Source organism: Calypte anna, chromosome 19 (assembly GCF_003957555.1).
Source record: "Calypte anna isolate BGI_N300 chromosome 19, bCalAnn1_v1.p, whole genome shotgun sequence".
Lineage (NCBI taxonomy): Eukaryota > Metazoa > Chordata > Aves > Apodiformes > Trochilidae > Calypte > Calypte anna.
The window spans coordinates 6,667,240-6,689,693 of NC_044264.1; the positions used below are offsets into that span (position 1 = coordinate 6,667,240).

The 22,454-nt window shown below is 56.2% G+C and overlaps 3 protein-coding genes and 2 non-coding genes across 5 annotated transcripts; 4 read left to right on the forward strand and 1 right to left on the reverse strand.

Moving 5' to 3' along the window:
- The first annotated feature begins 101 nt into the window (after positions 1-101).
- Positions 102-2,278, forward strand: RPL23A (ribosomal protein L23a). Its single transcript, XM_030462517.1, has 5 exons — positions 102-176; positions 673-853; positions 1,110-1,286; positions 1,675-1,744; positions 2,213-2,278. Exons 1-5 carry the CDS (start codon positions 152-154, stop codon positions 2,225-2,227), a joined length of 468 nt encoding a protein of 155 aa, XP_030318377.1. The 5' UTR covers positions 102-151; the 3' UTR covers positions 2,228-2,278.
- LOC115599401 lies at positions 965-1,037 on the forward strand. Its single transcript, XR_003988379.1, has one exon. It is a non-coding gene; the product is annotated as a small nucleolar RNA Z17 (small nucleolar RNA).
- Positions 1,532-1,599, forward strand: LOC115599400. Its single transcript, XR_003988378.1, has one exon. It is a non-coding gene; the product is annotated as a small nucleolar RNA SNORD42 (small nucleolar RNA).
- A 2,552-nt stretch (positions 2,279-4,830) lies between the features above and the next one.
- Positions 4,831-6,928, reverse strand: TLCD1 (TLC domain containing 1). The gene is made up of 4 exons (XM_030462557.1): positions 6,686-6,928; positions 6,431-6,513; positions 6,026-6,108; positions 4,831-5,589 (listed from the first exon to the last, which is right to left on the reverse strand). The coding sequence occupies exons 1-4, from the start codon at positions 6,880-6,882 to the stop codon at positions 5,194-5,196; spliced, it is 759 nt and encodes a 252-aa protein (XP_030318417.1). The 5' UTR covers positions 6,883-6,928; the 3' UTR covers positions 4,831-5,193.
- Positions 6,929-7,682: 754 nt separating this feature from the next.
- Positions 7,683-18,771, forward strand: NEK8 (NIMA related kinase 8). The gene is made up of 15 exons (XM_030462420.1): positions 7,683-7,791; positions 8,186-8,391; positions 9,385-9,617; positions 10,341-10,472; positions 10,671-10,879; positions 11,282-11,361; positions 11,845-12,026; positions 12,246-12,396; positions 13,174-13,250; positions 14,412-14,529; positions 14,815-14,965; positions 15,196-15,359; positions 15,578-15,736; positions 15,882-16,040; positions 17,612-18,771. The coding sequence occupies exons 1-15, from the start codon at positions 7,745-7,747 to the stop codon at positions 17,638-17,640; spliced, it is 2,097 nt and encodes a 698-aa protein (XP_030318280.1). The 5' UTR covers positions 7,683-7,744; the 3' UTR covers positions 17,641-18,771.
- The last annotated feature ends 3,683 nt before the right edge of the window (positions 18,772-22,454 follow it).

Here is a 22,454-nt window from a genome sequence, read left to right on the forward strand (position 1 = left end):
GAACGAGGCACCCGGTGAGTACTACCGTTCCCGGCGTGCCCCGCGGCGCCGCGAGAGTTGTGACAGTGTGACGAGAACTCTCGCGAGATTTTGGGCTATAAGCCCGTGCGGTGCGGGGCGGGAGACCCCTTTCGGCTTCCGCCTGGCCAAGATGGCGCCCAAGGCGAAGAAGGAGGGTGAGGGCTTGGGGGGGCCGGGTCTGTGATGTGTAGTGTAGAGGGAGGGACTGCTGGAAAACTTTACTCCCCCAGGGTGCTTGTGTACGCGGTGGGGTCGGGCTGAGCGGTTTTGGGGGTGAAGGGGGGCTGCGGGCCGGTGCTGGGCCGTGGGCACGTGGAGGTGGCGGGAGAGGCCTATAGCGGCGGGCCCGGTGCGGTTCTCTGAGGGAGAGTGAGACCTCAGCGCGGTGTGGAGACCCTCGGAGGCTGTGGGGAGGGAATGAGTGTCCCTGGTCTCTGGTGAAGTGGGAGATTGGTTTGATGGAGAGGGGCGGGAGGAGGGAAACTGAAACTCTGTTGGGCCTTTTTGGGCAGGTCTTGGTTGGATGAGAGCTCGGGCTATTTGGAGAGGTCCTGTTCGCTGAGTTGCGTAATAGGGGAAACCATGGCCCGTTTAGGGGAGCATGTGCTGGTCCTGCGGAGCCTGGTTGTGCTGACTGAGCTGTTGTTGTAGCTGTGCCTCCAAAGACAGAGGCAAAGGCCAAGGCACTGAAGGCCAAGAAGGCCGTCCTGAAGGGGGTCCACAGTCACAAGAAGAAGAAGATCCGCACGTCACCCACCTTCCGCAGGCCCAAGACCCTGCGGCTGCGGCGGCAGCCCAAGTACCCCCGGAAGAGTGCCCCACGGAGAAACAAGTACGTGTGGGGTGTGGGCTGGGGTGGGGACCTGTGCCTTGCTGCAGATCCTAGAGTGAGACTTGCTACCTGCCCAGCATACACCTTGGTGGCAGAGCAGTGGGTGCTTGGGGTGCAGGTGATGATTTTAAGCGACCAAAGCCTGAGAGTTGGTGATTAGAACTTTTTTGACAACTGATGCATCCCAAAGAAAGCTCCTGGAGTGCAGAGCTTACATCTGCCAGCCTCTGTTGACCATAGGATCTCTCTCCTGCAGGCTGGACCATTATGCCATTATCAAGTTCCCTTTGACCACAGAATCAGCCATGAAGAAGATTGAGGATAACAATACCCTGGTGTTTATTGTTGATGTCAAGGCAAACAAGCACCAGATCAAACAGGCTGTCAAGAAGCTGTATGATATCGACGTGGCCAAGGTCAACACGTTGATCAGGTGAGAATGGGGTGAGGTGCTTCCAAGAGCCCAGAGTGGCTTTTAGCAGGAAATAGGAATGGGGTCTGAGTGTCAGGAGTTGTGGGTGCTCTGGGGAGTGTGGGATTAAGCTCCACAGTGTTCTCAGTATTCCAAGTTTTGAGAAATGCAGCTGTGACTGAGCATATCTTGAGTGGAATTTGGAAGTGCTGGCAGACCAGAGGGTCATTTTCATCAGGGACCTCTTCTGACACCTGGGCAGTCTTGTGCAAATGATGTGAACTTTTTTTGACCACTGACTAAAGTGATGTTTCCAAAGGAACCACTGATGCACACTGTGATAGTGGGAGCAGGGATCAGGTAGGAGGAGTTGTGTGTCTCTCTTTTGATGCCTCTTCTTCCTCTCTAGGCCTGATGGGGAGAAGAAGGCTTATGTCCGACTGGCTCCAGATTATGATGCGCTGGATGTAGCCAACAAGGTGAGAAATCTGAAACTTTGTAGCTTCTGTCTTGTATATCCTGTGCCACGTTGTCCTTCCAGGCACACAGTGAAGGTACTTGTGCTTCAAGCACAGCAGCACTTCTGTGGAGTGTCCTGGTTGTGAGGTGGGATTAGAAGCAAGAGCAGGTTGTCAAAGCACAGATCCTTCTGGAGGATGGTGAGGTTACACGTGAAAAGTTAACTGAGAAAAAACTGCTGTTCTTCAGCTCCTCCAGGCAGGGGCTCCACAGGACTGCAGCAGAGAAGGTGCAGAGATTATCCTGCAGCTTCTGAGTTGACAGAGTGTTTAATGAGCTGTTGGGAGCTCATTAGAAGAGAGGAAAATGAGGTGCAAGAAGGGTTTCTGTTTCAGTCCTGAGGTCAGCAGGGGTACAAACCATAGTGTGGGAGGCTCTGCCTTTCTGCACCCATCACATCTGTTCTGACATGGTTTGCTTCTTTCCAGATTGGAATCATCTAGACTGCATGGAACGAGGACTCTACAGATGGGATAATAAACCCTGTGACACCACCTGGGGCTCTTGTGTTTTGTGACAGCACAGCCCATGCCAAAGAGAGCACCCAGCAAAGCTTGGGGGATGTTTTGATTCTGGTGAAGGGGCCCCTCCCTCCCTCCCTCCCTCCCTCCCTCCCTCCCTCCCTCCCTCCCTCCCTCCCTTCCTCCCTCCCTCCCTTCCTCCCTCCCTCCCTCCCTCTCTCCTTTCCTCCCTCTAGCCTGGCACTCGTTGGGCAGAGCTGGCTGCTCTGACAGAGCCCCAGATCACTGACCTGATCTCTTGGCTGTTGGTAAACAGGAGGTGGCACTCGCCCACGTGCCAGATAGCCTCATTTAGCCCAGGCCTCTGTTATCCTCCTGCTTTTTTTTTTTGTTTTTTTCCTTCCCCCACTGTGTAATTACTCTGTTTGTCATTGGTGTCCCTGGTGCCCTGCAGATCTTCCTGGTGAATGTGTGTGTGTACTGTGAGTTGATGGGTGCCTGGGAGAGAGGTAGTGACTGCAACAAAAACCAGTTGGTAGTTCAGATCCAGCATGAGCAGAGTGTCACAGTCTTTTCTGAGTGTATCAGCTGTTTGCTTGTGCTGCCAGCTCCACTTGACCAAGCCCTTGTGCTAATCCAGTCGCAGGGGGTTTGTGTGGGGGTTTATTTTGGTGTGATCCCTGCATGGCAGCCTGGGACTCAGACTGGTTTCCCTGACAGGGTTCATGTTACATGTCCTGTAACCTCACGGGGTTTAAACTTGCTTCACTGCTGTTCCCAAACTCACTGCTCTTCCTGCCTCGGTTTTGCTTCCTCAAATTGTAGATGAATCCAGCTTTTCGGAGCCCCTGGGAGAGTCACAGGAGAGTGGAGTGCTGGGTGAGCAGGGAAGGAAGCAGTACAGCTAAGCCTTCAGGGGCACTTGATGTTAAGTGTGTAGATGGTGAAAGGCCTGACCAAATATTGATTGAGGTAATTGAGCTCTTGGGCGGTGGGACATTGAGTTCCTTGGAGTCTCCAGTCAGAGGGTGGTGGAATCTTGGGTGGTGGTTTAACCCCTCCTAGGGGTGTGGGTGGATACAGGGGCAGCTGTGCAAGGTGCTGAAGCTGTGAGAGTGAAAATCTGCTGGGTTCTGCAGCCCTTGTCTTGAGACTTCCCTGCCTGGGCTCAGGGTTGATGCTCTGGAGGGTTGGGGGCAACCTCCTGCCTGCAGCCTGAGAGGGGGCTGAGCAGCAGGGGTCTGCCTGAGCCCTGTGCCTCTCTAGCTGTAGTCACCCCAAGAAAGATGGGGTGGGGGTGGACAAGTGTCCATCTGACAGCAAAGCCAAGGGGGTGAGGAGCAGGTTGGAGCTGTGCGGTGGAAGCTGGGAAGGGATTTTGCATCAGCATGACTTGCAGTCTGCCCTGATCCTGAAATGGTCTGGTTTCTTTGCTTCCCCCATGCTTGCTTCTTGCTCGGGGCTGGCAGCTGGCCCAACCCACAGCTGCCCCAGCCCCACCAGTTCTGCTCCAGTGTTCTGGATGGAAGCCAGGAGGGAGCTGGGCTCCCTGCTTTGGGAAATTCATGCTCAATTGTGCGGGGCATGTTGGTGGACAAGTGTCACTGGGGTTGTGCTGCTGAGGGTCAGGCTGTGCCCTCCCTGCTGAGCTCTGAGTTGAGCAAGGAGGGGGCCAAGTAGGTGGGCTTGAAGCTGCCATAGCTCCCTGCCCACGGGGTGTCCCGAGTGTTGAATCCCTGCTCCAGCTGCCAACACAGAATGGTGTTGGTGTTGGGGAACCCTGGCAGGTTCCCAGCCCATGGGGTGTTTTCCTGCTCCCTGGGCAAGGGGGATCCCCTGCTGCTTCCCATTTAATCACTTACTCCAACCACAGTACCTGTCCCAGCTGCTGGTAGGGTTGGTAGGACAGGTCCGGACTGGAGCAGGTTCTGGACAGGAGTCCCTCTAAACCCTGTGGTTTTCTGCCAATCTGTTGTGATGCTGGAGCTGTCATGTCCATGAGATTTGCCTCCCTAATGCTCCAGCGCTCTACAGAACCGGCTGGGCCAGTTCTAGCCCAGCTCCCCTGGGGAGCTGAGCCCCCTCTCGGCAAGGCTGCTGGAGGCTGCAGGAGAGTGCCCAGTGCTCAGGAGCCATACTGGTGAGGATCACTCCGGAGAGATGTGAGCATGCAGCAATCTTCCAGGAAGTGCCCATGGCCTTTCCCATGCCAGCTGCATTTCACGTGGCTGACGGGTGAGTCATGGAGTCCAGCCAGGCTCCTCGCCGCCAGGACACAGACAGGGGACTCCAGCCAGGTTCCCAACCTCTCCTGGTTCTCTGCTCTGTCCTGGGGCTCCAGAGAAGCCGAGACAAGGGACCAGTCCACGGGAGGGATGAGCTCTTTCAGGCTCAGCACAACACAGCTGGGTTGGTAGGACCTACCAGGCTCAGGAACATTCCTGGAGGGTCCCTAGAACAAAGCAAGTGGCAGAAGTGTGCCCCCTCTCTCTGCTGGGAATGGGGATATATCCTTTCCAGTGGCCTTGTCCCTTCCATCCTTCCCCTCTCCACTCTGCCCCACAGAAAAGCCAGCCCAGGCGTACTGCGGCAGCAGTATACAGACCAATTTTAATGCACATTACACCCAACATCACCACAGGAGGGAACTCATCCGATCTCTCACAACCCTTTCCGGGCAAAACACAGCCACCCCTGGCCCTCCAGCTGCCTGAACAGAAGTCAGCTTGGGCTGCTTCTCCATCAGCCGTGCCCTTGGCTTTGGTGGCATCCCTGTGGCTCGGCAAGGCTGTCAGGCTGGTCCAGCAGGGAAATGCTTTTTAGGCAGCTGAGCGTGGGGGAAGGCAGGGCCCGTGGCCAGGGAGTGAGCCCTAAGGCACATCAGAGCAGGTTTGGAGAGCCCAAGACCTCCAGGAGCCAAAGCTTGGGTCTCCCTCGGCACGCACGTCTCAGTCTATCAGAAACTTCTCACCATCCACGTCTCTCCCTGCAGAGCCCTTGCGCAGGGAAGGGAAAAAATCAGAGCGGAGGAGGCGGGAGAAGTACATGAGGATCATGGCATCGAGCAGCAGGAGGTTGGCAGTGAGGAAGGCACCCTGGCCCTGCACCTCCACGTAGCGGAGGAAGTACCAGGTGAGGTAAGACTGGGGGGCCAGGCGGAAGGCGAAGTACATCACCAGGTTGACATACTTGTTGGCCTCGTAGAGGGCTGGGGAAGGCACGTTGCTCATCTTCAGCAGCATGCGGATGGTGAGGAAGATGTTGCTCACCTCCACCAGCAGCAGCAGCATTGCTGCCACCAGGAAACGGCCTGTGATGATGAGCGAGAGGAAGGCAGAGATGGCCTGGGAGAGGGGAGAAGGACACACAGCAGGGTCAGATCTTCTCTCCCTGGGGGAGGAAGATCCTTCCCCATCAAGGTTTGGGCACACACAGTGCTTCTCCCCCCACAACCCAGAGATCCTAGCCCCCCAGGCACCTGGGCCAATGGAAAACCAGTCTGGAGACCCAGTTCCCCTGGAACCAGTTAAACCTCCCTGTGTGTGGAGCTGGGACCAGCCTCTGGCTCTTCCCTGGCCTGGTGCAGCAGTCTGTCTGGCTCCAGGAACTTGGAGCAGACACTGGCAGGTGTCCTGCTCCACCGGGCACCCTCACCTTGGCAGCCAGGATGAGGAGGAGGGAAGGGCTCCTGCTGTAGCACACAAAACCTGCATGGTCTGACCCCCGGGTGCATGGTAGCCCATCTGTGCCAGCCTTTTACCTCTCTGGCACCGTACTCACCATGGCATGGTGCACCAGGTACTCCCAAGATGAGCGGGACTGGTGGTTGAAGATGATGTCAAGGCTGTCGTGGATGAAGTAGCCTGTGGGATGAAGGAGAGCGTTTGATGGGGGGCCGGCTCGACCACGATCACCCACTGCAGTAGGAGGGAGCGGTGAGGAGGAGGAGGAGGGTGGTGTGACCATGGCTCCAGGTGTCAGAAATGTCTCCGCCCAGGCTGGGCGTGGGGAGACGTCCAGGCCCCCGGGGCTGGCTGGCAGCTTGCAGACTCCATGCTGGTGATTAAGGCAGGAGGCACCGAGAATGACCCAGCTCGGGAACTGGGGGAGCTCATCCTGGACCAGGCTGAAGAGGGTGGGGTGGGGTGGAGTGGCTGCGGCCGTGGCCCTGCCCTGGTTCCTTACCCGAGGAGAAGCAGACCAGCAGGTGCCCCGAGACGCTGTAGCCGTCCTGGATGTCGGAGAGCAGCTCCGGAGAGTGCCAGAGGCTGGGGGCAGGAGCAGAGGGAAGGAAGGGGTCAGCCTGGGGGCTAGGCTGGAGGGAACGGCGAGCCCGGGGACACCCCAGAGACACCCCGCCCGCCCCCCGTGCCTCCTTCCCCGGGAGCAGCGCTCGAGCTCGTGCTCCTGCCCATTCCCCTTCTCCTCCTCCCCCGGTACCTGAAGAGGGCCCATAGCCCGGCCAGCACGGAGTGTGCGAACGACACCAGGAGGTTCCGCCAGCGCCAGACGCGGCCCGGGCGGCTCCGCACGGCGGCGGGACGGGGCAGGGCCAGTGCCGCCCGTCTCAGCCCCCCAAAGATCCCCACGCTGCCGCCCACCAGCACGGCCGAGGCCACCCGCCAGCCCGGGCCCATCGCCGACAGCTCCGGTAGCCCGGGGCGAGCGGCGGCGCGGGCGGGCGGGGCCCGGGGCGGGCGGATGGGACCCGCCCCCACCCTGACCGCGCCCCCCTGGAAGCCCCGCCCACCGGCACCGCCTGACCACTGACCACGCCCCCCTCGCGCACCACCCCTCCCTATTTTGGCCTTCGCCTCACGCGCCTGCGCGCCCGCGGGAAAACGGGCTCGCGCAGGCGCGGGGGACGTGGCGGGGCCGTGTGCGGGGGGATCGTACGAGGGTCCTGGGGTGTTGGTAGCGAGCGCTGCTCGGGGTGTGCGGAGCATTGTGTGCGGCGTGTGTGTATGTAGGGCGCTGCACATGGGTGTGGAAGGTGTTGCACGTCTGTACCGGGAGCACATAGGCTCAGCGTGCGTGTGGCAGGCGTTGCACGTCTGTCCCGGGCACACTGGGACTCCCGCCCCCGCTCTCGGTGTCACTAGATGGCAGCATGGCCCCGTGGCCTGGCCTGGGGGTGGCCCTGACACCGCTGCGGCTGTTCCCGCTCCCGCACTGGGGCTGTCACTCGTGGGTGCAGTGCCAGCTCTCCCCCTTCGATGGGTAGCCCAATGGCCGGTCCCGGGGGTGCTGGAGGCCCTGGCGGGTGTCGAGCGGGCTTGGGGACAGGGAGGGAACGCGGCCCCCCTGGCCACCAGCAGCACTGCCCCCTGCGATGAGAGCTCCCCCAGAGGGGCCTCCCGGACCCCCTCGAACTCTACGCACGTGTTGGGGAGGGGAAAACAGGCTGACCGCGGTGTTCTGTCCCCCAGCGGCCGCCGTAGCGGCACCCGGAAGTGTCTCCATGGAGACGGGAGGAGCCCAGGCCCGGCCGAGGCGGTGATGGAGAAATATGAACGAATCCGGGTAGTGGGGAGAGGGGCCTTCGGGTGAGAGGGGCGTCGGGGGTGCTTGTGAGGGGTGGGATTCAGCCTTTTTTAGTGTGGCAATACGTGTGCGGGGAGCGCCGGGCGTATGGCATGTCGGGGTGGGCGGCCGAAGGCCGCGTTACCATGGCAACAAGGCTCACGGACCCAGTCTCCGTGGCAACGAGGGGGTCTGCCGGCGCGTGGCACCCGGACTGGGGGGGTTGTCCAGGCCCTGGCTGTTGCCATGGCGATGGGGTGACATGGCGATGGGGTGTGTGGCACCCTGGGGGAGGGGGTGCAGGCCCTGTTACCACTGCAACGGGGAGGGGAAGGGGCCACGTGTCAGCCCTCGGTGGTCACCAGGCCCTGTTCCCCCCTCTCTTACCCTGATTGAGGCCTTATTCCCATCCCGCAGCATCGTGCACTTGTGCCTGCGCAAGGCCGACCAGAAGCTGGTGATCCTGAAGCAGATCCCTGTGGAGCAGATGAGCAAGGACGAGCGGCTGGCAGCACAGAATGAATGCCAGGTCCTCAAGCTGCTCAGCCACCCCAATGTCATCGAGTACTACGAGAACTTTCTGGAGGACAAGGCGCTCATGATTGCCATGGAGTACGCCCCAGGTGGGCCCTCATCCTTCCCTGTGCCTGCAGCTGGTTTCTTGGTAGGTCCAAGGGATGCCAGGCCCCTTGGGTCAAGCTGCTGTGGCCCCATGTTGTGCTCCTCATAAAGATCCTGCTCTTTCGGGGTTGCATCTTCCTTGAAAAGGTATTTTTTGTGGAAAAGGATTGAGAAAGTTGACCATGAGCCAAGTGACTGAATGCTGACAGGTTGCCCAGACATGTTGTCGAGTCACAAACCCTGGAGATACTCAGAAGACAGGTTGTGGCCCTGGGCAGCCAGCTGTCAGTGGCCCTGCTTGAGCAGTAGATTGGGCCAGATGACCTCCCAAATTTCCTTCCAATCTCAACTGTTCTCTAATTTTTTTGATTATATGCCTTACACCTGCTAAGCATGTCCAAAACAAAGAGATTTCTCACACCCCTGCCACTGATAAGAGTGCTATCCTCTGCCCTTGGCGTAGGTTCTTGACCCTGTGTCAGCTCTTGAGCACACTGCTGGTCCTACAGCTGTGTGTGAAGGTGTGATTTCTAATGAGATTTGCTGTGGAGTTTTAGGTTAAATCAATGTTTCCATGAGGGTTTGCTAGAAATCATACATGAGCCCTGAATCTGGACCTCCCCTTCTTGAAGAGGCCTCTCAGTGCCACGTGGCCTCTTGGACTGCAAGAATTCTCTTTTGCAGAACAGGCTTATCTTGTTCTGCCATTGAGGTTTGTGTCCTCCTCCAAGAGCTGCAATTTTAATTTTCTTTTCCTGATGCCTTTGACAACATCTCAACAGTGACTTTCCTCTCCCTGTTCCTGACTGTGCTGCCATTGTTCTCCATGTAATCTTGAGAGCACCAGAGAACATGCTGCGTGTCCCACCAGCACGGTGCTTTTTTCATGTGTGTCTCGTTAAGACACCATGGCTGAATCCTCCTGACTTTTCAGCCAGGATTGTGCCCACCCTGTGCAGCCACCCTTCCTGACAGCCCTTTGTTGTCCTTCACAGGGGGCACGCTGGCTGAGTTCATTCACAAGCGCTGTAACTCCCTGCTGGATGAGGATACCATCCTGCACTTCTTCGTGCAGATCCTCCTGGCTCTCCACCACGTCCACACCAAGCAGATCCTGCACCGTGACCTGAAGACTCAGAACATCCTTCTGGATAAACATCGCATGATTGTCAAGATCGGAGACTTTGGTATCTCCAAAATCTTGAGCAGCAAGAGTAAAGCCTACACGGTGAGTGGCTTGGCTTTTCAAGGGAACTTCTTACCACCATGGCAGTGGGCTGGATACTCTGGGTTTCGCTCACAATATTCTCTTGGAAGCTGTGAGGTTGGATGCAGCATACTTGCAGCAGGCCACATCCATATGCAGCACTGCTGCTCTGCTCCTGAGAGTTTATACGGGCTGATGTCTTCATGCCTGAGTTTGCTGCAGCTCTGTGGGCTGCAAAAAGGTGAGAATGACCTGTCTGTCCAACCCTGGGAGGGGATGGGGTGTCTTGGCCCACTGATGAGAGTAGACAAGGTTCCTCCCACTGTCACAGCAGCAGAGGTGGTATTTGCAAGCTCGTCTGACACATACTTGGCAACTGAATTCCTGCCTTGTCTTAATCTCCTGTCTCTGCTTGAGGCTGGAGTATCATTCCTCACCTGGTCTAATCTGACTAGACATTTACATCATGCTCATTGCTCTGGGCTCTGATTCTCAAGTGCAAAGGAGCAAAATTAGAAGCAATCTCTGTGTGTGCAAGGGAGGTCACCGTAGAGGCAAATCCTCTTGTTTTTACTTAGATAGTCAGGCAGATGTTGACACCCAGGAACCAAAGCCCAACTCCTCCAAGCAATGTTTGGTGAGACTCTATCCAGCCTATGCATTGCCCTCCAACCTGAGCCTTTTTCTTTCCACCTCTCTGCCCTGGTTTCACAGTGTCAGGGTAGATTTCTTTGTCTCTTTTAGGTTGTGGGAACTCCATGCTACATCTCCCCAGAGCTCTGCGAAGGGAAGCCTTACAACCAGAAGAGTGATATTTGGGCTTTGGGCTGTGTGCTGTATGAACTCGCCAGCCTCAAGAGGGCTTTTGAAGCTGCGGTAAGAGGGGTATGGTGGACACGTGGAGGGATGTGGTTGACACGTAGCACGGGGAGCCATGGCCTCTTACTGAGGTGAAAATGTACTCTTGGAACACTCTTCTCATGGATCCTGGAGGTGTGAAGGCAGAGGGCAGTGCTGACAACTCCTCGATCTTGCCTCTGACTGCTCAGAATTTTTCTCTTGTTTTCTCTCCAGAATCTTCCTGCCTTAGTGCTGAAGATCATGAGTGGGACGTTTGCCCCCATATCAGACAGGTACAGCCCTGACCTGCGCCAGCTCATCCTCAGCATGCTGAACCTGGATCCCTCCAAGCGGCCCCAGCTCAATGAGATCATGGCCCAGGCCATCTGCATTCGGCCCCTCCTGAACCTCTACACTGATGTGGGCAGTGTCAAAATGAGAAGGCAAGTGACATGGCCACCTTGGGAGGAGCTGTCACAGCCTACAGTGTGTCTGACCAGCTCACTGGCTCCATGACAAGCTCTGAAGAGAGCACTGTCCCCATGCACCTCTCCTGTGTTGCCCAGCAGGCACTGCTGCAGGCCAAGCCTGGCCCAGTGGCTCAGAGCCATGGCAGGTGTGGGTTTGTCATCACAGTAACAGTGAACAGAGAGTTGTGAGCTCAAGGGGAAGCAAACTGATGCCAGCTCCCCTCTACTGAGTGGTTTAAATCACCTACCAAGACAATTCTGTGAGCTGTTCAGCCATGGCTTTTGCTGTAGCTGTGCCCAGACCTTCTGTGACCCAGGGCTCTGCAGGACCTCTGGGGCCAAGCTGACATTAAGGACTGGGTTTTGGTTTGGCAGGCCTGAAAAGCCTTTGGCTCCGGTACCATCAGTGACCCACAGCCGGACAGGGGGACGAGTGAGCAGTGCCAGGCCGAGGGGTGAGTCTTGGCACAGTGTGTTCAACACAGTTCTGTTTGGAAGGACACTTTTCCTTGGATGTCAGGAGGTCAGAGAGGAATGTGAGCATCTGGAGAGAGGAAATAAGAGACATCACCTTTGCTGAGCACCAGAGGAGCCCACAGGCACCTCAGCTCTGGTGAGCAAGCAGCACTTCTTCAGCTGCTTCCCCTGGGTTTTGATCCTTTGAATCATGTTTTTTGCTGCTCCTGCTGCAAAGGCAGGGAACCAGCTGGAGGTGCTACAGGGGAATGTCCTGGTGCAGGGCAGTGCCCCTGGTGCTGGTAACAATTAGCTAGAGCTGTTGTGGTGCCATATCCCTAGTTCTGGGATAAAATACAAGGAGCTGTTCCCATGTGCTTCTCTCAGCTCCTGCTGCAGCACTCAGACTGGCTGGTGTTACTTCTTTTCCTGTGGGAGGAGAGCCAGGGATTTACATTCATGATTTCTCTTTTGACCTCTAGGTGTTCGAGGTGGTTCAGCCAGGACAGGAATCCCTCCTCCACTCTCATCCATCTACACCTGGGGCAGTGGGATCACCACCCCGCTCCGCTTGCCCATGCTCAACACTGAAGTGGTGCAGGTGTCTGCTGGCAGGACACAGAAGGCTGGGGTCACCAAATCGGGGCGGCTCATCATGTGGGAGGTGAGTGATGGGACACCAGGGGCAGGTGGTGACTGGGGAAGCCTCAGATATTTGATTTGCAGGGAGGAGTCCTTTCTGATCACTGCACAGGCCCTGGTGCTGTGTCCCTTAAACCGCTGTCCTGTCCAGGGTATGGGAAGGAGCTAAGCCTGTGGGAAGGAGCTCATCCAAGTTCTCCAACCCAGCTATTGAGCAGCTGACATGGCATCTCTCTGCCAGGCTCCCCCGATGGGTGCTGCAGGAGGCCCTTCTCTCCCAGGAGCCACTGAGCAGCTGCAGCCTCAGTTTGTGTCTCGCTTTCTGGAGGGTCAGTCTGGTGTGACCATCAAGCACGTGTCCTGCGGTGATCTCTTCACAGCCTGCCTCACAGGTGAGACACTGCCTCCTTGTCCTGGCTCTGCTGGTGTCACCTGAAGCCAGAAGTGATTTGTAGAGTGGAGATGGCAGCCCGAGGAGTGTCTGGGAAGTTCAGCTTGCCTGTGTCACATACTCTGGGAGTGTGATGCAGACACAAGCAGTGACCAGATGTGACTGGCATTGCAGTGAGAAGTCAGTGTGAGCTCCTGCAGGGATGGTTGTCCTCAGTTGTAGGAAAGCAGAGTCTGAAGCCCCCTCAGAGTGGAACAAAGAGGTGTTCTGGCTGGGAGGGAAGAATGCACACCAGTCTGAGGCCATGCTTGTGGAGCAAGGCCACTCCTGATGGTGCTTTGGGAGTCCTGTTTGGATTTCTGCTGGGGATCAGGGCAGCAAATGACAGATACACAACCAGCAAACTTTGTAGGCATGTGTTTGTCCTGCCTCTCCATGGCATTTCCTGCCACCCCTCTGCTGGGTGGCTGCTCCATGGTTGCCTCTGTGTATTTAACACCTTGACAGACTGTGGGTTTAGCAGCTCCTGCGTACACAGCTGCAATAATGTTATCTCAGCCTTGCTGTCCTATCATCTGCTGTTTGTTGGGTGAGTTGTCGCAGCACATCGCGGCTGACACTCTCCGGAAGCTGAAAGCTTCTGGCCCCTGCAGCAAGTTATGAGTCAAGAGTGAGTGCAAGCAGAGGGGCTGTCCTTGGAGCCATGATCACCCCTCAGGGCTGTGGGGGCCTTCTAAGGCCTCACGTGTATCAGTAACACGTGTGTTTGCTTTTCCAGACAGGGGGATAATCATGACTTTTGGCAGTGGCAGCAATGGCTGTTTGGGGCATGGAAACTTTGTGGACATAAGCCAGGTTTGTTGTGAGGGTGCTGGGTGTGCTGCTCTCGCAGGGGGAAGGATGGATTGTGCCTTCTACACCATATGAGAGGGCTCATGCCAGCTCCAGGGATGTGCATCCCAGGCGTGCTCTGGCATCTGACCCTCTTCCCCCTCCTCCCACTATCACTGCAGCATTTAAAAGACCCAACCTGCCCTTCTTTTTCTTTACTCCCCCCCCACACAATGATCCCTTTGAGTGTGGGGGAAGTCAAGAGCTGCCTTGTGGTTGCTGTTGGCAGGCACCCAGCTTGGAGCCTGCCTCCAATCACACACCTGCCTGCTTCACTCTTGGCCTGCAGCTGCCAGGGTTCACTGAGAAAAGTTATTTTTCAAAAGAACCAGTATTTAAAGAAGAGCTGTGCGTTTCCGATTGGCTCGGAGCACTAGGGCTGTGAGGGCTCCTTGCTCCCTTCCAGCTTCTTCCTTGCCTGCCCTCGGATGTGGGAGCAGCCGATGGCTTCCAGCCAAACCTAGGGACTGGTGCCATTTGTCGTTGTGGTCAGCTGGCTCCTCTGTTCCTGCTCTGTCCAAAGCTGAATTGCTTAGTGCTTATTGTTGGGATGGGGAAACCAGTTGGGAGCAGCAGCCAGGTTCCCAACAAATGGTGCTTTTCACTAGAAGAAGATAATGAGAAAGAGACTCGCTGTGGCAAGGTGTCAGATCTAACAGCAGGTCACAGCAGGGGCTGGGTGAAATGTGAAGATCCTGGTCTCTCCACACCCTAACGAATATGCAGCCTGTAGCTCACAGCTCCTCTTCACAAAAGTCTTTCAGCCAATGCATCCTGCACCAAGCCCCTGCCTGCTCCCAGTGTTCGTTAACAGCCCCTGGCACTCCCCACATGGGCAGGGGGGCGAATCCCAACCCTTGGGCTGAACCTATCCCCTCTCCAAACCGTTGAGTTCGCTTTTTTCTGCCCCAGAGATGTTTGCATTATCTTCCGTGCTGTGTGCACGTAGTCTCTGAACCCTTTGAAGACTGTTTGGAATGAAAAATAATTCTCTGGTGTTTGTGTTGGATGAAAACTGGGATGCTGCCAGCACTGTGTTGAGGCTGGGGGGGTGGGTGGGAGGGATGGGAGCAGCCGGGCAGGCTGGGAGGTCTCGGCTGACGGCTGCTGCTCTTCCCCTGCCAGCCCAAGATCGTGGAGGCCCTGCTGGGCTACGAGATGGTGCAGGTGGCCTGTGGGGCATCTCATGTCCTGGCGGTTTCCAACGAGCGGGAAGTGTTTGCCTGGGGCAGGGGGGATAATGGTAAGAGATGTCTGCTTTGCAAAATGGGGCTTGTGCTTTCCATCACCTGCTCCCACTCCCCTTGTTGGCCCTGCTCGCCTGCAGCCCTCTCCAGATGTGCCAGGCTTGGTGGGTGTGGAAGAGCTGCAGCTGCTTCACTGCATCTCAGGGCCCTTGTGTTTTGGATTTCTCCACCTTCTGTGGCTGTAGGTCCTGGGCTGGGCTCTGGCAGCTGCTGCTGCTTCGGGGGTGTGCTCAGTTTGTGTGTTGCCATCAGCCATGTGCTCTTCCTCTCCCTCCTGCCAGGTCGGCTTGGGCTGGGTACCCTGGAGTGCCACAACTCCCCCCAGCAGGTCATGGTCCCACCAGAACACGAGGCTCACAGGGTCATCTGTGGCATCGATTCCTCCATGGTCCTCACAGTGAAGAACCAGATCCTTGCTTGTGGGAGCAACAGGTAAGGGGACGGAGTTCTGTGTTCCAGAGCATGCCAACAGCCTCCTGAGCCTATCCATCTGTGTCCAGCCCAGGAAGAGGGAGCAGGGGGCTCTAGAAGAATACCCTGTGTGGTCCTGCTCCCCAGCATCACACTGTTGGTGGTGCAGTTCTGCCAGAGCAGGCTTTGTCTCTGAGGTGTCTGTCCTAGGCTGCATCCAGCCAGCTCTGAGCTGTGCTTTTCCTGTGCAGGTGTAACAAGCTGGGTCTGGATCGTATCAGCTCAACAGAAGAGCCTTCCCCAGAGGACCAGGTGGAAGAGGCCACCATGTTCACATGTGCCCAATCTTCCCCCTTGAACCAAGAGCCAATCGTGTGTGCTGACATTGGCACAGCACACTCAGCTGCAGTCACAGGTGAGGGGTGTGTGCCCAGATCCCTCAGGGGGCACCTGCATTTTCATTGTCTTCCTCCTGCCTCAGTTTCCTGTGTATAGAAGGTGCAAGAGGCACTCTGCTCCCAGTGCTGGAGCTCTGTGGAGCAGGATGTCCGGCATGGTAAAGAGCAACCAGGTTCATGGGTTTTGGTGCACCCTGGGGTGACAGCCAATTGTTTCTCTTCTCTCTGTTTTCAGCTTCTGGCCAGTGTTACACCTTTGGGAGCAACCAGCACGGGCAGCTGGGCACCAACTCCTGCCGCAACAGCCGCGTCCCCCACCTGGTTGTGGGGCTCCAGATGATGAAGGTCACCGTGGTGGCTTGTGGGGATGCCTTCACTGTGGCCATCGGAGCAGGTGAGTCTGAAGCCCCCATGTCCTGGGCTTCCCACTGCCTGTGGTCGAGGCAAGCCTTGGAGATAGCCCAGGGCAGTACCTGGGAGATGGGAGGCTGTTTGCTGGTGAGTTGTGTGTGCAGCAAGATGTCTGTGTCCCACTGCAGATGGCGAGGTGTGCACATGGGGGAAAGGAGCCAGGGGACGCCTGGGCAGGAAGGATGAGGAAACGGGAACGCCGAGGCCAGTACAGCTGGAGGAGACCCACCCATATGTGGTGACCTCTGTAGCCTGCTGCCATGGGAACACACTGCTGGCTGTAAAGCGTGAGTAAAATCTTCATCACTGTGATTCCTTCCCAGCCAGACACAACGCCTTCTGGCCAGAGCCATACTCAGTAACCCTGGCACACAAGCCCTGTGTTATTCTAGTCCCTCTAGAGCTCAGATGAACAGAAGTAACTTGAATTCCATAAAGACTGTGACACTGCTGCTTCCACTTGGCTGGAAGAGCCAGAGTAATGGCAGAGGTGGTCTTCTGCACCCCCAGTCAGGTGGGCTGGCTAGGCTGTGGCTGGTGAGGAGCTCGTGTATCCAAAAAGAGCAGCTCTCAAATTGAATCTGCTGAAATAGAAGCTGAGATTTGAGGCGTCATTTTGGCTGCTAGCTTTCCATTGTGGTTTGGAAAAGATAGTGATGGTTTTGTGGTTCTTCTCTGCTCGAGCCAAAGGCAGCATCATTGCATGGTTAAAACGTGCCCATGGCGTGACCTGCCCTTCCTGTTGCCTGGATGTACGATGGGAGCCTGGCCCAGACTGCTGGAGGGGCCTTTATTCCTCCTCTGCTGGGCTGATTATGGCCTCAGCACTGGGCTGAGGGATTCCAGTCCCAGCCCACTTCAAGAAGGGTAATTACATCCCAGAGGGGAGGAGGCCCAGCAGAATCGGCCTTGGCTCCTGTTCCTTCCCTGCCAATGCTGAGCTCTCACATGACATGTGCTGCCACCTGAAGGGGACAGGGAACAGGCGAGTCCCTCGGCTCAGGAACAAGTAGGGCATTTGTCATGCAAGTAAAAGGGGTTTGTTTCTGCTGCAGGTTGCTGTCCCCTTCTGCTGCTTGAGTCACCCTAAGCTCTGCAGCAGATGGTTTGTGGGCTCCCACCTGCAGCACTGTAAAAGCAGGGACTGGGTGTGTACCCCACTGCTGTCCCACTGCACTGCCCCGTGTCTGAAACCTTGCCTCTCCTTCCTGGCACTTAAAGTACAAACTCAGGAGCTGCAGTGTTGGAACAGCAGCTTTGGCTGTCCCAGTGTAACCAGGGTGCAAAAAGCATTGAGAGAGCTGAAAAAGCTGAGCTCTGGCTTTGGACTTTCACACAGCTCTAGACTGTCTGGAAAGCTCTCCAGAGAGAACATGCGAGCTGATGACATGTTTGATATCATTGCTGCTGTCAGCTCTGGCTGTGATCTGGCCCAGAGAGGGTGCTGGCACAGGCCAGCCATGCTCCACCTTTGGGGTGGCAATTCTGCACCATGTAGCTGTTTCCTCCTGTGTGGCCATCCCCGTTTTTAACCAGCTTGGGCTTCTGCCCACTTTATTGTCATGCCCTTCCCTCAATCCCACTGCAAACAGAAGAATAATTGGTAGAAGCCAGGCATGCTGGAGTGGAGGAGGAGGAAGGCACAAGCCACACAGGCTGCATTTCCTCCTGCCAGGGCTCTGTGCTGGTCACTGCCTCCTGCTTGTGCCACTACTTGGCAGCTTGCTGGGGGGGCAGGACAGGGCCTGCAGTGCCCATCTGTTGGGTATCTGGCCTTGATGGGGCAGGATTCCTCCTTGTAGTTTTATCAGTATGGTGCCTTAGGGCTTATTCTTGGTCCTTGCCCTTTGTGTTTCAGCTGCAGTGGAAGAGTCACCCTCCCAGTGAGAGCTTAGAGGGGCCGTGTCCAGCCTCATCCTACAGGTGCCCAGCCACCCGGCATGCTGTCTGTCCTCTTGCCTCCTGCTATGGCCTGGCTCAGACTGCAGAGCTCCTTGTGCTCCGAAGGCAGCAGCCTGGAAACAGGGAGCTGCTAACGATGGTTACCACGGAACCAGAGCTGGTGTCACTTATCCAATCAACGAGGGTCGCAGTGAACCTCCAGCACCTGAGAGCTGCTGCCCTGGACGTGCCATGGGGCAGGCATCCCCTGACCTCCAGCAGTGCCTTCAGGGGTTCTCACTGAGGCTCTGACCCTCCTTTCTGGAAGTGCCTGTGTAGAAGGGTGAGAAGCACAGTGGTTGTTTTCCCCTATGGAAGCTGTCTCTGGTTACAAAGCCCAGGCTGACAGCTTGGTGTCTGAGCGAGCTGTCAGCCTTTGCGCAGCAGTGTCTGGAGTTAGGGCCCCAGGCACTCCGCTGGGTGACTAAGTGCAAACCTCTTTTCTAATTAGAGAAGTCTGTCCTTTTCCCATCCCCCCCTTAAAACGTTTCACCCCTTTGTTGAGCTCTTCATCATGCTTTTGAGGGTCCTGGACTGCACGGCTGGCCGAACCCGGCGCCAGCAGCCTCCCAGTGCAGCACAGCCTGGCTCTCTCTCCCGAAATGCTGCCTGGGGCTTTCCAATTACAGCCTCCTGGGGCTCACCAGAGGATCCTCTGGCTGACATTTGTCCTCAGGCCCCTAAATCCTGCTGCTGACCAGCTTGCTGGCTCCCAGCTGAGCTGGCGGAAGGCAGCAAAACACAGCGAGCAATTGTTAGTAATTGAAGTTTTTTAACCCAGATCTCTCCAGGGAGATGATGAGTTTTCACCAGAGACCCTTCTGCAGGCAGGAGGGGGCATATCACCAAGTCACAGACAGGAGTTAAGTTTTTTATCTCCAGAAGGGTTGTTTCCTTTCCTCTCTTTTTTTTTTTTTTTTTTTTTTTCTTTTCTTTTTTTAACTTACATCTGCCCTGGGCCATTTTTTGATGAGCTTCTGCCTCTGATCTGTCTGACATTGCAAATGCTCTTGCCTTTCACATCCATCTTTGTGCTGTTGCCAATCTGTTGTATATAAAGTCAGTGCTTTCATAAGCTGGCTGAGATGAAATCTCTCTAATTATTTTTTGTGATTCTTTCCTGTTTTCAATGAGGGAAAACCTCACTGGGCTCTGGTAGCAGCCCGACATCCCTCTGTCATGTGAAAGGTAATGAATTTCTGCAGGTCTCCTGCTCTTCCCTCCCTCACCTCTCAGGCTCCTGCTGGGGAAGGGAGCAGGTCCTGTCCGTCCGGGAAAGGCAGCCCTGGCTGCAGACACAGCCTCCCTCTTTGGCTCCTGCCAGGGTGGGTTCATGGGTTTTTCCCTGCCGGTTGTTTTGGTTTGGTTTTTTTATTTGTGTGTGTGTGTGTGTTTCTTGTGGAGCTGCCTTTTCAGGCGGTTACACCCTGCTATCCCAGGAAGCTGACTTTGAATTCAAAGGCTCTGCCAGTCCCTTGGCATTCACCTTGTGCTGCAGGACGGCTCCAGCAGCCTGGTGTTGGCAGAAGGGAAGGTGCTCACCACTCCCAGACCAATCTGGGCACCAGAGTAATTGCAGGGCTGGGTTAAATCGCCTCAAAGACCCTCTGGGCCACTGCTTCTCCTCCCTGCACTGAGCTGGCAGCAGCACCAGCTCCTACAGCAACAGATTTCTCTTGGCAGTGGTTTTGCTCAGCTCTTGGGGCTCCCCTCATCCCAACTACTTCCAAAAACACCCCAGAAGAAAAGGCTGCCGCAGCCTCTTCGGAGATTAAGGGGTGGCTGGGACCGAAGGCAGGCAGGACACAGGTCTCTGCCACCCTTTGTCTTGTCAGTGGTGGCACTAAAATGTCACTGCTCCAGGGGACATGCAGACTGGAGAACTGGGCTCTCCCTGCTCCAACTGGACAGCTGAATCCAGGGATGAGCTCCCTGCCAGCCCACCCTGTCCCCACTGATGTGCTGGTGTTAGGTGGGTTGTTTTGTGGCTTTATGGCAGTGCTGGGGCTGGAGGTGTCACCAGCTCGAACACTGCGACCCTTCCCTCCAGGCAGAGGGAAGCAGTCCAAACCAGTGCTCTTTGTATTGGGTCTGGGGGCTCATGGTGAGGGCTGGAGCTCTGGGGATTTCTCAGCCTGTGTGCTCTGTGCAGGAGTTCAGCTGTGAAGCCCAGCGAGATGATTTGAATAATTTAATACCGGGCTGTGACCAAGCCTGGCAAAAGGGTAAAGGAAACAAAGAGGCCCCCGGCCCCGATCAACAATAGCTCTTGAAACGACAAGCCGAAGCATGTCCGCGCTGCCGGAGGCAGAGAACAGCCCGGGCAAATAGGCCACTTGCATTCCTCACGTCTGCTGCTTTGTTCCCCTGCAGAAGCTCCCGGTGAAAACTGCAGGTCTCAGGGCTTCTGCCCGTATCCTTGTTTTGTTCCCGGGTCCTGCGGAGCTGGTGGTGGATCAGCCTCATCCCGGTGGCTCTTCCTGCTAGGAAGGAAGCGGGTAGGATGAGGTTGCCAGCTCTCATCTTGTGCATCCCAGCCAGTGCGGGTCCCCTCTGGTCATTGTCACCCAAGGAAAGCCTGCCCTCATTTCCGTGCTCGATAAGGCCCTGTGGACCTGGAGCCATCGCTGGCAGCAGGAAACAGCCTAAACTCCCACTGATCCTGCAGATGATTTGATTTAAATCCCAGCACCTCTCTTGAGGTTCCCACCAGGTTCGGCAGAAGGTGCAGCTGCCGTCCGTCTGTCCAGCAGCCCTCACCCCCCCTCACCTTCCCTGAGCATTAATCCCCATGGAGAAGGCTCTCCCCTCTCTTTTTCCTGGGGCAAAATATTCTACCTTAACTTCAGAAGCCAGAGCATTTGCTTTCTGTCCCTCCAGTGTAAGATAAACACAAGGCAGTGAGATGGAACAGGGGTGCAGGGCAGGGAGAGGTGGGGGGAGGATGACAGGAGGCCTCTTAGAGCCCAGATGGGTTCAAGGACCGACCCATCACGAGGGACAGAGCACATATCTTCTCCACAAAGGGAATTGCTCTGCCCAGAGGTCGAGTGTGGCCTTTGTGCAAGGCAAATGCCTGTCTGTGATGTGGAGTGTAGGGAGGGCGTTCATTAGGGAGAGGGGAAAAGGAGGAGAGCTTTGTTTGCAGGGTCTGACACCTCCCAGCCGTCCTACCGGCACAGCCAGCGCCTTCTGATGGCTTTGTCAGCTCCCAGCTAATTAGCTGAGATGCTCTTTAGTGAGCTTAGGAAAGAAAAATTTTGAAAACATCAAAGAGAAGCAGTAAACAGTGATAAAACCAGGCTCCATTTCACACCTGTCATCACAGTTGCAGGCATTCTGAGCTTGCAGGAGTGATGTGTCCTGTGTCTTCTGTGGAGAAGGCCCAGGGAGTCCCCTCATCCATGGGATCACACAGGATGGAGGGGCCATCCTTTTGGCTCAAAGCTGGTCTGTTAGCAGTGTCCAGGGATGTTTTGTAGACTGGGTGAGGTGCTTGGGTGGCTGTCTGGGGCAGCTGGGAGGTGAGCCTGGCTCCAGGGTGTGCTATGACTGAGTGGCAGAACCAGATGGAGTAGATCCTGCCCTGGGGTGTTCATGGCTCTGACCAAACCCGCCTGGGAGCATCCCAACCCCAGGCTGTCACCTCAGGACAGCTCAGTGGTGTCTGTTGCACCCAGCTCTCTCTACAGTTGCCTGCTGCTATTCATTTTCTTTCATTTTGGGTTTCCAGGCTCTGTTGGAGCTGGTTAAAGTTTAGCTCACTGCTCTCCATCATCCAAGCAGGCTGCCAGCTTGGTCACGTCCCTCAGAAAAGACCCTGCAGTGGCTGTTCACACTCGACATATGCTGGTACAAGCTTCCCTGCTTTTTGGGTGGCAGGAGCTAAAGTCTTGTTGCAGCTTGGGCCATGGCAGGATAACCTGTCACCCCTCAAGGAAACCTGTCACCCCTCAGGGTAACCCCAGGAATCAGCCCTTCTTGTCAGCAAGAGCAGGCATGTTGTCTGCTTTCTGCTGGAGGATTTTATTTTAAGCAGAACCTCTCAGTGAGAAGGGTAACGTGAGCTCCTTGAGTGACAAGTGATAGAGCTTGACTTGTTTAGCGTGTCCCCCAGGAATCCCTCTCTTCTGCCATTTGCTAATTGAAAACTGCTAACATTTGGGTCTGGAGCAACTGCTGCCCTGACTGGGAAGCTGGCTGGAGCATTGGTGGGACTGACACATGCTGGCAGCCTGTCATCTGCTTGTCTCCATCTCTAGGGAAAGGGGCAAATACTCCCATATGCTGCTCTGGTTTCTAAAAGAGTGACGTGAGGGCTGGAGCTAGCCAGGTTTTTCTTTTATTCTCTCTTCTAAAGCCCTTTGCCTGGAGGTTGAAAACCACAGGCCGGACAGAGCTGCTGCTGGCTGCAGCATGGGGCATGAGATCTCAGTAGGATGAAGCATGGGGTCTCCATGTCCCTGTGACATGGTGGGGGGAGGTCAGGGCAACCTATCCTGTCCTGCTCTGTCCCAGGGGTACCAAACACCCTTAGGGATGGCTGTGCCCGATGTGATGCTCCTCAGCCCCCTGGGGATGGCTGTCCCCAGTGCAGTGGGTCCCAAACCCCTACCAAGTGGCTGTTCCCTATGCAGTGGGTTCCAACGCCAGTCCTCCTCTCCTTCCCCACTCGCAGTTGGCTGTGCCCGCTGTGCTGCTCCCCAAGATCCCAGGGTGTCTGACCTCGGGGTGCCCCCTCTCCAGAGGTACTGCATCCC

Coding starts and splice junctions, on each gene's coding strand:
- RPL23A (XM_030462517.1), top strand. CDS start 152: ATGGCGCCCAAGGCGAAGAAGGAGG. Junction 854..1,109: donor AGTGCCCCACGGAGAAACAA/GTACGTGTGGGG, acceptor TCTCTCCTGCAG/GCTGGACCATTATGCCATTA. Junction 1,287..1,674: donor AAGGTCAACACGTTGATCAG/GTGAGAATGGGG, acceptor CTTCCTCTCTAG/GCCTGATGGGGAGAAGAAGG.
- NEK8 (XM_030462420.1), top strand. CDS start 7,745: ATGGAGAAATATGAACGAATCCGGGTAGTGGGGAGAGGGGCCTTCGG. Junction 8,392..9,384: donor TGCCATGGAGTACGCCCCAG/GTGGGCCCTCAT, acceptor TGTCCTTCACAG/GGGGCACGCTGGCTGAGTTC. Junction 16,041..17,611: donor CACACTGCTGGCTGTAAAGC/GTGAGTAAAATC, acceptor TTTGTGTTTCAG/CTGCAGTGGAAGAGTCACCC.
- TLCD1 (XM_030462557.1), bottom strand. CDS start 6,882: ATGGGCCCGGGCTGGCGGGTGGCCTCGGCCGTGCTGGTGGGCGGCAGC. Junction 6,514..6,685: donor GGGCTATGGGCCCTCTTCAG/GTACCGGGGGAG, acceptor TCCTGCCCCCAG/CCTCTGGCACTCTCCGGAGC. Junction 5,590..6,025: donor ACCTGGTGCACCATGCCATG/GTGAGTACGGTG, acceptor CCCCTCTCCCAG/GCCATCTCTGCCTTCCTCTC.